At 33.8% G+C, this 12,907-nt stretch overlaps 1 protein-coding gene across 1 annotated transcript; it reads left to right on the forward strand.

Moving 5' to 3' along the window:
- The first annotated feature begins 1,220 nt into the window (after positions 1-1,220).
- Positions 1,221-12,560, forward strand: urod (uroporphyrinogen decarboxylase). The gene is made up of 10 exons (XM_028472210.1): positions 1,221-1,378; positions 2,649-2,761; positions 4,690-4,769; positions 6,295-6,357; positions 7,165-7,362; positions 7,437-7,598; positions 7,752-7,886; positions 10,385-10,485; positions 11,366-11,432; positions 12,378-12,560. The coding sequence occupies exons 1-10, from the start codon at positions 1,356-1,358 to the stop codon at positions 12,540-12,542; spliced, it is 1,107 nt and encodes a 368-aa protein (XP_028328011.1). The 5' UTR covers positions 1,221-1,355; the 3' UTR covers positions 12,543-12,560.
- Positions 12,561-12,907: the final 347 nt, after the last annotated feature.

Consider the following 12,907-nt stretch of genomic DNA (forward strand, 5'->3'; position numbering starts at 1 on the left):
GTTGCTTACCAACTTTCAGTGAGATATCTTCTCAATGGATTGGATCATAAAGATTATGTTTAATACAACCTTTTGTAAAGGTTTTTTTTCTTTATTTTATGGGTTTTTCTTCTTCTTCTTCTTCTTCTTCTTCTTCTTCTTCTTCTTCTTCTTCTTCTTCTTCTTCTTCTTCAATTATAATGTTTTGATATTTTGCTACTGTTGTGGCTGTGTTTTTCCCTTCCCTTTTCCACATTCATATGGAAGCCTGTTTACGCCACTAAAAAGATAAATAAAAATCACCACGGCAACTTCAGAATTATGAGTTAGTAAAGTCATATTTATGAAATAAAAAGTCATAATTATGAGATAGAAAGTTATAATTATGAGATACAAACTGAGTATTTGCAGCAGTCTATACTGACACTGACTGTTATCCATTTTTAATTACACTTTGAATAAAAATTAATTCTAAATGCATTATTTAGTTGTGTATTCAGTTTTTAGAATTCAAGACATGGTACATAGTGTAGAAAAAAGCGGAAGTACATAAATAAGTCTAATGCAAAATTATTCTGTCACATTTCCGTATGTTTTCTCGGAATCATGACTTTCTTTCTTATAATTATGACTTTCTGTCTCATAAGTATGACTTTACTAACTCATAATTATGACTTGCCATAGAATTTTTTTTGTGTGGTGGAAACAGCCTTTTGCATTTTGGATGAATTCAAAATGAACAATACACATCATGAATTCCTTGTCAACAAATATCAATATACTCTGACAGGTTTTCATACATAAAGCAAATATTCCAAGAAATTAAACCACATTTAATTCACAGTAACTAAGCCACTAAGTTATTAGATAATATTGGAGAGTTTACCATGATCCCCAAAAAAAAAACAGCCTTCTCTTTATTTTCATTTATTTATCATTTAAGTAAAATACAACCCAATGTAACACAGAAATGAACATACAACTACAAAGGAATATTAAGACAATAAAAGGTACAGACAACAAAAGAATAATAAACGAAATAATCATAAGGGATGGCTTATGTGCCCGTGTTGATCTATTTCTTGAATGTTTTGTAAATATTTATGGCCTTATTGTTTGCAGTGGTTTCAATTGTGTGAAAATACTTGGTTATTTCGATTTGAAAGTGGCGTTGATTTGCTTTGTTTTGGCTCCATTTGGCAGCCCTCTCTTTATTTTGAAGTTTCAGCACGTTTCCTGTTGTGGTCACGTGGTCTTCCAATATGGCCGCGCCCCTCAGTGAGACTTCCTTTAAATGACAGCAGTAGAAGCTGCAGGTGAAGTCACACATAAACACACACAAAGTGCTTTAATCATCGTGTTTCCAGCCTGCCGAGATGAGTAAGAGCGACTTTATCCTGTGAGTAACAATTACTGAGCGGATAATAAGTGACTTTTTTGCCGCTAACGATCGATGCAGCTACGATATGAAAGCCGTTTGATAATGTTGTATAAGCGTTTAATAAGCGCATGTGCGCATATATCACGCACTGTTATCTTATGTGTTTCTGCTTCATTTTCTATTACGAAACCTCTTTTAAAAAACACACGCACAATTTTCATATATATTTTTTTTTACATCTAATGTGTTGTTAAAGTCAGTTGGTTAATTATATATTAGTGTTTATAATGTAATATGTGAACCTACTGATTAATTCTGCTCATATTTCAAGCACAAAGAAGGTATTTTCTGTCTATTAAAATTGATATGAATGTTTTTCACACAATAAGGAAATACTAGTTTAAGTTATTTCTTTTAACTTTCAAATTTGTCTCTTTATCTGAATGAACCAGGACTTCGCTTTTTGAGCATAACTTATTTAAAACTAATAATTAAAAAAAAAAAAAGTTAAAACAGTAACACACACAGCGTACATACGTTTTATAACACACTAAAAAAAAAAGGTTATCATGACCTGAACACAGAATAACATAAGGCAGTATAAAAGCCCTGTACAAAAACATGAACCAAAAAAAAAAAAAGAAAAAAGAAAACTGTATTATTATTTAAAAATAAAAAAATAAAGGTTTTTAGCCCTTATCCTTTTTTTCTCTTCATTTTATTCACATTTTTAATATGTGGTAAATAATAATACTTTGTATTTGATTCTCAGATATTTTTTATTTGTTTATTTAAAATACAGAAATTATATGTAGGAAGCTCCGTAATTATTAATTCATAAATAAAATAAGATTGGGAAAATTGTATTATATGATAGCTGGCATATCTCACATATACAATGGGCTTTACAGTGGCTTGGGAAACATCATGTAGCATTTGAAAGTATCAGTTTTTCTTCAATTAAAAAGAAAAAAGCATTATTTTAAACTGAAATAGTTTCTTTCCAGTAAAAGTCAGGCTGTGTTGTCCATTCAAACCGTCTTCACCCCTGCAGGGGGATGATAAGACCACAGACTTAATCTGTGAGTCAGGGACAGCTTCTCTGTTCGATACGTGACATGATTGCAGGGAAAAGAGGCGGAGCAGTGCCTATATTTAAGATAACTCAGGCATGCCATTGTATCGTCCAAATCTATCCTCACTGTTTCAAACTATCAGCCATGCAAAGCGTGATTGATGGAAAAAAGAAAAGAAAAGTGAATTCATTGCTGTTGTGTTTTGCTCGTAGCCCCAAAGACTTTCCTCAACTAAAAAATGACACATTCCTACGAGCGGCGCGAGGAGAAGAAACCCAGCATGTGCCGGTGTGGTGCATGAGACAAGCAGGAAGATATTTACCAGGTGAGAGAATACTGAGCAGTGTGTCTGTGTTTTTAGTCCAATGACAATGAATTTCATCCAAAAAAAAAAGCCAACAAGGCACTAAAAATGTTGGGGAGCCATTGAACAAAATAAAAATAAAAAAAACTCCCAGAACAATAACTAATAGGGGTGTTGATTTGGCAATTAGGGATGTAACTATTCACTCAACTCCCGATAGGATTCGATTCACGATACTGGGTTCACGATTTATTTTACAAAATGAGACTGGAGACAAATGATGACTGAAAACGTATTATTTATTTTTTTCTTTGGATATAAAAAAAATCCAGTTCTATTTTCTTTTATCTTTCATTGTCAAAAGAATCCCTTGATAAACTATGCAAAACAATGCAATTTAATTAAAAATAAATCCTGAATGAAATCAATAAATAAATAGTACAAATGAAGAAGAAGCCTATTAATTTAAATTCTGGCTCTACAGTAAACTATGCAAAACTGCACAATAGTTAATTTACTTTTTCAAAGTGCAACTGAAAATGTGTTTTGTGCCTTGGACTTTAAAACAAATCCCATATCAAAGAAATAATGAAAATAAACAAACTATGGCTTTCATTCTCTCTCCCTCTTAGCTTGGATTTCACATGTTCTTTCTTTCTCACCTCTTTCATTTTGTCTTGGGGAAGCCAAAATGCTTCCACACTTCTCATTTAAAACACGGTGGTGCGTCCTGACTTTAATTTTCTAAATAGATAGCGCCCTTTGCTGTTATTAAATAAAAAGTACTGCGATTCAATTTCAGAGTATCGTTGTGAACTGTGACACATTTGAATGGATTTTTAACTGCCTCACGATTAATCTTTACATCCCTAATCGCGATATTACGTTGCGCGATTCTCGGATCGATTCAAAACGCATCCATATTGATTTTATTTATTTATTTTTACCTTTATTTGACCAGGAAAGTCTTTTCCACTGCAGGAGACATTGTAACACCTGGGCTTGTTGACCAGCTTGTGTTTTTTCAATAAAATCTAAAAAGAAAATACTAACTTTCTCTATTTATTTGTTGTTCTAGACATTGTAACTCAGTTAAGTTGCACTAAAGTCAAAGTTGGTTTAAAAGCCACAGGCAGATTGTTTGTTTTTATTTTTAAGTATGCCAATAAAATATATTTCATACATAATGTTCACATGAAGGTGTACACATTTACACATTAGTTGTTTCTTAATCACCTTATACTTTAATATTGGGATATATCGTATCGTATCGTTACCTTTGTATCGGGATATGAATCGTATCGCCAGATGCCGGGCAATACAAACCCCTAATATTTAATAATCTAAAGCAGGGTTGCCCAGACTATTTTCATTGGAGGGCCAAAATGTAATCGCAGTCGAGGGCCGCGGGCCAAAATTAAACATTCATGTTCCAGTGCATGAAAGTAAATATGACAAAACTGTGCCAAATAAACACTTAAAAGTAGTTTTGAAATTGAAGAACACTTTTCTTTATTGTGTTTCATGGCATAAAATTATGAAACGTCTAAATGTCTTCAAAGACATTTAGTCCCAATACAAATTCAACAAAATGGGACACAACATACCCCGCCTACACGATCAAAACGCTACATTGTCCCTGCTTTGAAAAATCCATAAAAACTCGAGAAAAATAATGTAGCTTTAGTAACAGTTAATTAATCAGTTTTACATAGCGCTTTACAAAGAAAACTCAGTCGCTTTACAGGAAGTTTTAGATTTTTTTCTTATAAATCACTGTACTATGTTACACATTATTTTGAAAAATATCAAAAAAAAATTAAAAAAAACTATTTCAAATATGGGCAGTGGGCCAAAACGCATGGTTTGCGGGCCAACTTTTGACCGAAATTGGACGGCCATGATCTACAGGAAGTTGAAATAGTGGCATGTTGTGTCTCTTACTGCAGAGTTTCGTGAGTCCAGAGCGGGTAAGGACTTCTTTGAGACCTGTCGATCCCCCGAGGCCTGCTGTGAGCTCACACTACAGGTAAAACCTCACATTAGATCCATTCAGTCAATGACGGAGAGGCTGGAATTAATGATACACCTTCTTTAAATGATTACAAAAGACTTTTAAAGGGTACTTGTAGTGGAAATGTACCGTATATAAGATAACATTTGTTCAATGTATTACTAATAAACTAAATATGTGCACATTTAAAGGACTTTTGTAGTAAGACTTTATACATTGGGGAGTAAAGCTCATGGTTGCTATTAGGGCTGGGTGATATGGACCAAAACTCATCTCATTATTTTTTTCTCAAAATGACAATATACAATATTAATCTCAATATTTTTAACTCAATAAAGTCTCACCAGGAAACCAATTCTGAGTTAAATTTGCTGATGAAAAATTAACAAACAGCAGCACAATATGTGCCATTTTTAGGGTTTTTTTCCCTATAAGGGACAGCACGTGTGAGTGAGTTCTGTAGTGTTGCTTGTTTAGGGGAAGGTCTGGGTTAGGACTCCTAAAATGAGTATTTTAATACAAAATGAGCTATAAAATATATATCTCAGAAATTTGGAAAAATTGTAAACTCTACGAATAATAGTAAATACTTGTAATTGTATGAATAAAAACAAATAAAAAAAAATACTGTATATATAGATGCATCTCGAAATAGGCGATATTGTCATTTCCTATATCGTCAAAATAGAAAACTCGATGTATCTTGAATCACGATATATTGCCCAGCTCTAGTTGCTATAACAACAAGAGAAAAAACCCCACAGAAACATTTCTTTTGTGTCTCTAAGCCAAATAATGCTCCATACTATCAATACGAGATAGACTCCTAAAACTTTTCCGGATACAATGATCGCTTCAAGGCGAGCTGCTATGAGAGGAATCTGCATGCAAAGCTTAACGTCTTTGTTCAGAGCACTACTACGTTTCTGCTTACAGGGGACATTAATCACACCCCACCAGTTTGTTCCCTCTTATTTCCTGGTGGCTCATGATGAACTGTCAGGAGAACTTACTTTTTCTTTAGGGCACGGTCAGGTTCTGATCCTTGGAGGTACTGGCACATCACCCCGTCACATATCCTTTCATGTTTCATATTTGTGCACTTCCAACACCTAACTACTCAGCCATGGCCCGTTTCTGCTGCTAACAGCAGCTAATTCTGCATGCTGAGTGGGTGTAGGGAGGCACACAAGAAGCAGGTAGTTGGTGAGAAAGGTCATGGAGAGGATGCACATGGCTGCTTCACACCAAAAGATAACAGAAAAAACTACATCTCCCACAATGCACCATTTCTTTAAAGCGACAGGCCGGGCCGATCAACTAAAGTGTGTCATATCCTGTCCAAAATGGCCACTTTTCATAGTTTATGCCCCGAAGTATAAAATCGTTCTAATAAGTCCTTTTAATGTGTTTTTTTTTTGTATAAAACGGTGCACATATGTTGTTTATTGGACATAGATTAAACCCATTTTTTGTTGGATACATTTTCACTACAGCTACCCTTTAATGAAAATATTTTTTTATACTTTTTCCTGATCAGCCTTTAAGACGATTTTCCTTCGATGCTGCCATCATCTTCTCAGACATCCTGGTCGTCCCACAGGTCAGACTTTCTGTTTTTATACTCGTTACTGAAAAATGTTCAATCTTACATTTAGGGATGTCCCGAGCCGATACTGCAACTTGAGTATTGGCCGATACCGATCCGATACAATATCAGCACTGATCATAGATACTTGTATTACTTATTTTGTAGTGTGGATTGTTAGAAAAGGTTTGATCAAGTGATGTTACTCAGAGAACAATAGTCAGCAATAGTAGGTATGAGAAAAACTGACCCATTTATTATTAACCAATTGGTTACATACATGTTAACCTTCAACATAATATCTACAGTATTCTACAGTTGAATAAAATAAATTATAAAACCATGAAAAATAACCTAAATAAACCAAATAAAGACAAATTATACTTTTAAAGTGCAAACAATTCAGTGTGAAAATTACAGTGTGAGTTCTCACTTTGAAAAGGTACATTTATGAGTTACACCATTCACTAACCAGGTCCATGATTATTTTTATTAAGCTATTATTTTAATTCAATTTACAAATTTGAAGGAAGTGCACAAGATGGACAGGTCGATAAGTGAACTGGAATCACTTATGGATAGAAGTGCTGGAGCGGAAAATGATTATTGGTGCACTTATATCAGAGATTTTAGATGCAGTCCGATAAAATCCGATATTTGTTTTCTAGCTGATATTGGACTGATATCAATATCGGATGGGGACACCCCTACTTACATTTATTAGTGATTGAATCTAAGTTTGGACTCGTATGCGACCCATATTCTGATGCTTGACTGTCCTCTGTGTTTATTAGTATCCTAACAAAGTGCTTCTTCCTCTAGGCCATGGGAATGGATGTGCAAATGGTTCCAGGCAAAGGGCCGACATTCCCGGATCCTCTGAAGGATCCCGAGGACCTGCAGAGGCTGAGGGTCAAAGTGGACGTAAACACAGAGCTGGGCTACGTGTTCAGAGCCATCACTCTGACCCGACACAAGCTGGAGGGAAAAGTACCGCTGATCGGCTTCACTGGAGCTCCGGTTAGCGACCATCCCTAACGTTGATGATACGTGTGTCTGCGTATAGATAGATGTGATCACATGTTCCTCTACAGTGGACGCTCATGTCCTACATGATCGAAGGCGGAGGCTCCAACACTCACTCTAAGGCCAAGCGTTGGCTGTACCAGCATCCAGAGGCTAGCCACATGCTACTGAGGATGCTAACGGATGTGATCGTGGAATACCTGCTGGGACAGGTGGCTGCTGGAGCACAGGTTAGCTTCACTTCTCCATTTTCTTTCTCTGTATCATAAAAAATCAAGTGTTTTTCTCAGCATTCCACCTCCATGGATGGTGTTTTCTATTATTTTTTTATTCCAGGTAATTTGAATGAAAGCTCTTTCCTTTGATTTCTCTTTGCCATCCAGGCTCTGCAGGTGTTTGAGTCTCACGCTGGGATTCTGGGACCTGCAGAGTTTAAAGAGTTCTCTCTGCTGTACCTGAGGGACATCGCTCGGAGAGTCAAAGACAAGCTGAAGGAGGATGGACAGGACGTGCCCATGGTGAGACACGCTGAAGAAAAAAAAACCTGTTAAAATGGCTTTTCATAAAGTACAAGATAATACATTTTACCTCAATGTTTTTTTCATCAATTAAGGCTTTTTTATGAGTAGGAAAATGTGAGGAATGATCTGTACAACGACTTTGTTACAGCCTGATATGTAACGACCTTTTTTTCTTCTTCTTTTTTATATAAAACCCAAAATGTAATAACTGGTCAGTAATGTAACAAGATGCTGAGCCCAAAACATGAACACTTTTTGCCTTTTTATACAGTATATGTATGAAAGTGAGGAAAAAAGTTTCCAAAAATATCAAAGACTCTAATATATATATATATATATATATATATATATATTAGAGATGTGCAATACGATACGTTTCACAGTATTTGAGTTCTGATACGATATATATCACAATATATACATCACAATATCAGTAATTACAAATTTCACTTTTACAAGTACAAAATGGGATTAAATATAATTTATTCCATTTTTTTAAACTTGCGAGAACAAGTAAATGGTAACTGTATATCAAGTACCGATATCAAAAATAAGTGGTATTTTTATCATTACATTTTTCTAAAAAGTTTAACTTTTGCTTCTACAACAGATTCTGATTTTGTTAAGTTCTTAAATATATACATAAATATTTAAAGTAACCACATCTATAAAAGTTCCCAGTATGTTTTATGAAAATAAAGTGAAATGAACTTCCGAGCTAAAATGCAGTGAGTTAGTTTAAAAAGGTCTGATGTTGTTCACTGACACCTTGTGACTGGGTGTTTACGTTCTATTAAATGTTTGAATTAATTAATTTAATTAAATTAATTAAACGTTTTGATTTGGACATTTTTTTGGATCGATATGATAATATATAATATAAATATATATATATATATATATATATATGTACTCATTTGTGTATGATACTACTCAATACATTGAAACAATAAATCCTTTTAATTCATAAATGATTAATTCTACATTCTGGGCAAAGCACTTTTATTGCATTATTAATCAGTTGTAAAATTTTAGGTTTTATCACTTTTATTTTTTAGAACTATTCTGGTGGTTGTTAGATTTCAGGCTGTAACAAGGTTTCCTAAAAGTCCATTTTCACACGTTGATCCTCTGGCTGTAATTTATTGACCTTTAATCATGACTGCTTCATCCACTGCACCATCATTAGAACAGGTTGGACCTTTAAACCACTAAATCTCTTTTCCCTCTGCAAATAAATGTTTAATGAGACGACGCATAAACAGCCACTCTTTAATCAGCCTGTTTAACTACAGCCACTTTATTTATTCTCTCTAGGAAATCTATTCATTCACTTAGTTTATTTTTGTTTTTAGATTTGTTAATCATTTGGATATTGTTGCAATAAGTTATATATTTATCTGTATGTTTGATCCTTTAATGGGGACGATTTATTGTATCACCAGCAGGTGGCAGCATTTTACCAAAGAATCACTTTTAGCAACTGTTTCTCTTTTCCACATTTTTGTCTGTGTTAATTTTGACACTTTTACTTTTAGTTTTTTAACTAAAATGCAACTAAGTTTAAGTGAAACTTTAGTCATTATATCAGTTATAGTTAAAATAAAAAGTATAAGAGTTGTATTTTTATCAACCTGATGTGTAATAATGGTATTAAGGCTTCTTCCATGTAACAAACCAACCGACCAAAAAAGAAACTTCATTCTGATTGGAGTCGGTCACATGTGAACATTATAGTTTAGATTTTATTAGTTGACAAAAATATAATGAAAAATATATTTAGATATCAGGACCACAGGATTAGGGCCACATTAAATAAAATAAAAAAAAAGATTAAAGTCATAATAAAGTTGTAATTGTATGAGAATGAAGTTGTATCTTAACAAAACCGCAATTTTACAAGATTAAAGTTGCAATATTTTGAGAATAAAACTGTAATTCTATGAGAATAAAGTCGTATCTTAATAAAATCATAATTTCATAATATTAAAATCATAATATTAGATGATGAAAATCATAGATTAAAATCATAATATTCCAAGATTAAAGTTGCAGTGTTTCGAGAATAAAGTAAATAAAATGAAATATAAACCGGTCACTCGTGTGTTTTATAAAGAATGTGGAGCATTTAGTGAGATTATACCTGTATTTCTCTTTATTGGGTTTCAAACATACGTTGCATTCACTGCAACTGGGAATTCTGAGCGCTATACCATTATTTATTTATTTTTTTAAATACGGCTTTATTTTCATAAAATTATGACTTTAATCTAATGAAATCGTGACTTTATTCTCAAAATATTACAATTTTAATCTGGTAGTGTTCAGATTTCTTTTCATTTTAATGTGGCCATAATACACCGTCGTAGGATTTAGTTTTTGTTCACATTTATATATATATATTTTTTTTATTTTTTTATTTTTAAATTGGTCATATTGTCGACAAAAATGTTGAGTAAATAAAATAAACACGTGTGTGTGTGTGTGTGTTTCAGATTGTGTTTGCTAAAGACGCTCACTACGGCGTGGAGGATCTGTCCCAGTCTCATTATGAGGTGGTTGGACTGGACTGGACTATTGACCCACGTTCTGCTCGGTAACACAATCAACATGCCTGGCGATGAGTTCTGTTAACGTTCAACCAAGTCAGACTCCCTGTGTCTGTGCTGCACCATGTGACCACATCATAAAGAATCATTAGTTTACAGTGAGACAGCAGAAAAGCATGCAGCTAACCCAGTGATTCTCCACATAATCCTGACAAATAACACATTTTCAAATGTATTTAACTAATGGAACAAGATTTAATAATAAAAAATAAATCAAAAAACTAATTACCTGCATGAAAAACAAATTGCAGTAAATAAAAAAAACAGGAAATTCAGTGTGCATATGAAATAAACTAACAAGTAACATCACGTTTCATAATGCAACTAACATATTTCATGAAGTTAAATGAAATTAAACTAATCACCTGCATTAAAACCACATTTAAAAGTGTTAGTTAATGACTAATAGTGAACTAGTCAGAAATACAGGAAATAAAGGAACATTTTTTGCAATCTGTGGCAAAAAAAAAAAAAAGCTTAAGAAAACCAAAAAGGAAATGTATTATTTTTGCACTTTAGTTACATTTTGTTCTAATGCAGTCTAATAATTTAATGCTTTTTGTCATTTTTGCCCCATTTTTACATTCTCATGATTACTTTCTTTGTGTGCAGGTGTTTTGTTTAGTGTTAAGGATCTCAGAAAGGAGTTATGACATTAAATTGTTTGTCGTGACCCACCTTTTAAACCTCTATTCCTTAAACAAAAACAAAAAATATATCAGTTGAGTCACATTTTGCAGCATCAGGTTAAGCATTTGCTGATGCTTCCTGTTTCCTGTTTCCCTTCTGGTTTAAACGTTTCCTGCTCCACTTGTCTAATGCTTCACCTGTTGTGTGATTATTAACTATTAGTGTGTTTGTGTTGAGGGAGCGCACAGGAGGGAAGGTCAGCCTGCAGGGAAACATGGACCCTTGTGCTCTCTACGCCCCAAAGGTAACACGTTCTGTTGTTTAACCTTCCTATTATTTTTGGGGTCAATTTGACCCCATTCAATATTTATCATTCAAAAATAATAGTTGACTTTATTTCTATTTTTTTGCTTCATATTTCATGACTTTTCCAATTGATTAAACATAAAATTATCATGATGATATTTTTTGAACGTGCTGACCACATATTGAACGCATTGGTGTTCCTCTGGGGTCATTTTGACCCCAAGCTGTTTTAGTTGTGTAAAACGTGTCACTAAGCCGGGTTTCCATTACAGATTTGAGCAAAATAAAAGCGATATTTCTAAATGTCGACAAAGTATAACTGTGTTTTGAGCTTGTTTCCATTAAAGAGACCTCAACGCAGGAAGACGGACGCTCCAAACACTTTGTATTCTTTTGTTGTTTCATGTCTAATGTGGCAGTAATATTTTTTTTTAAATATAATGCTAAGAAATGTCCTGCTCTCTTCTGTCTACACATACAGTACCACGTCATGTTTAGAGAAGTGGTCATGTGACCAGGTACGTCATGTTCTGTGACGTGTATTTGTGGAAAAAGTGTTTCCATGGTGCTTTTACGACACATTTCAATTCATCGAAACGTCTGAAATACCTTTTCATGTAAGCGTAAAAAGTTTTTTGCGATTTTGAGAGTTTTTTTTAAAATTTGGGTGTTTCCCATTATCAGTTTTTATTGCGCTATTTAGATTTTGTACAGCAGCTTCTGTGTTTACATCCCCACACCTACAGGTGCAGAGTTGATATATATCTGATATCCCTGGGGTCAGATTGACCCCAAAGGTAAAATGTGTTCGTCATATTTGAGGATAATAGGAGGGTTAAAATGAAGCACTTTAGCAGGATCAACACTAATCTAACCATTGAGAATTAATAACACATGAAATGAGACACTTGTCCTCACGTGTTGCGATTGTTTCATTCCACAGGAAAGAATCTCGGACATCGTTCACAAAATGTTGGAGGGTTTCGGCACCAGAGGCTACATCGCCAACCTGGGCCACGGCCTCTACCCCGACATGGACCCAGAACACGTGGGAGCCTTCGTCCAAGCTGTTCACAAACACTCAAAGCAAATGATCGAACAGAAATAAAGATTTGCAGCCTTATAATGATTTGTTTTTTTGTTTTTTTTAACTGTTTGGGATAGTTAAGGAAATCATGACACTGTTAATGTAAAAAAAAATGCTTAATTGTTTCCTTGGTTTGTTTTTTTGAGCCTAAAAATAAAGAAAATTTACTTTCATCTCCTGACATGAGGTTTTTTTTGTTTAGTTTAGTTTTAAATATATCTATTACTTTTGAGTTTAAAAAAATAATCACAGTATAAAATAAAATGAGGTTACTTTTCCAACTGCATTTTTAAACATTGTGACGTTTTTGCAAGCCAATGCAAATAAGAACTGAACCTATAAAAAAAAAAATGCAGCATTTTTTACTCATTCAAGGAAACGTCTTC

The sequence above is a fragment of the Gouania willdenowi genome, chromosome 17 (genome assembly GCF_900634775.1).
Source record: "Gouania willdenowi chromosome 17, fGouWil2.1, whole genome shotgun sequence".
Taxonomy (NCBI): domain Eukaryota; kingdom Metazoa; phylum Chordata; class Actinopteri; order Blenniiformes; family Gobiesocidae; genus Gouania; species Gouania willdenowi.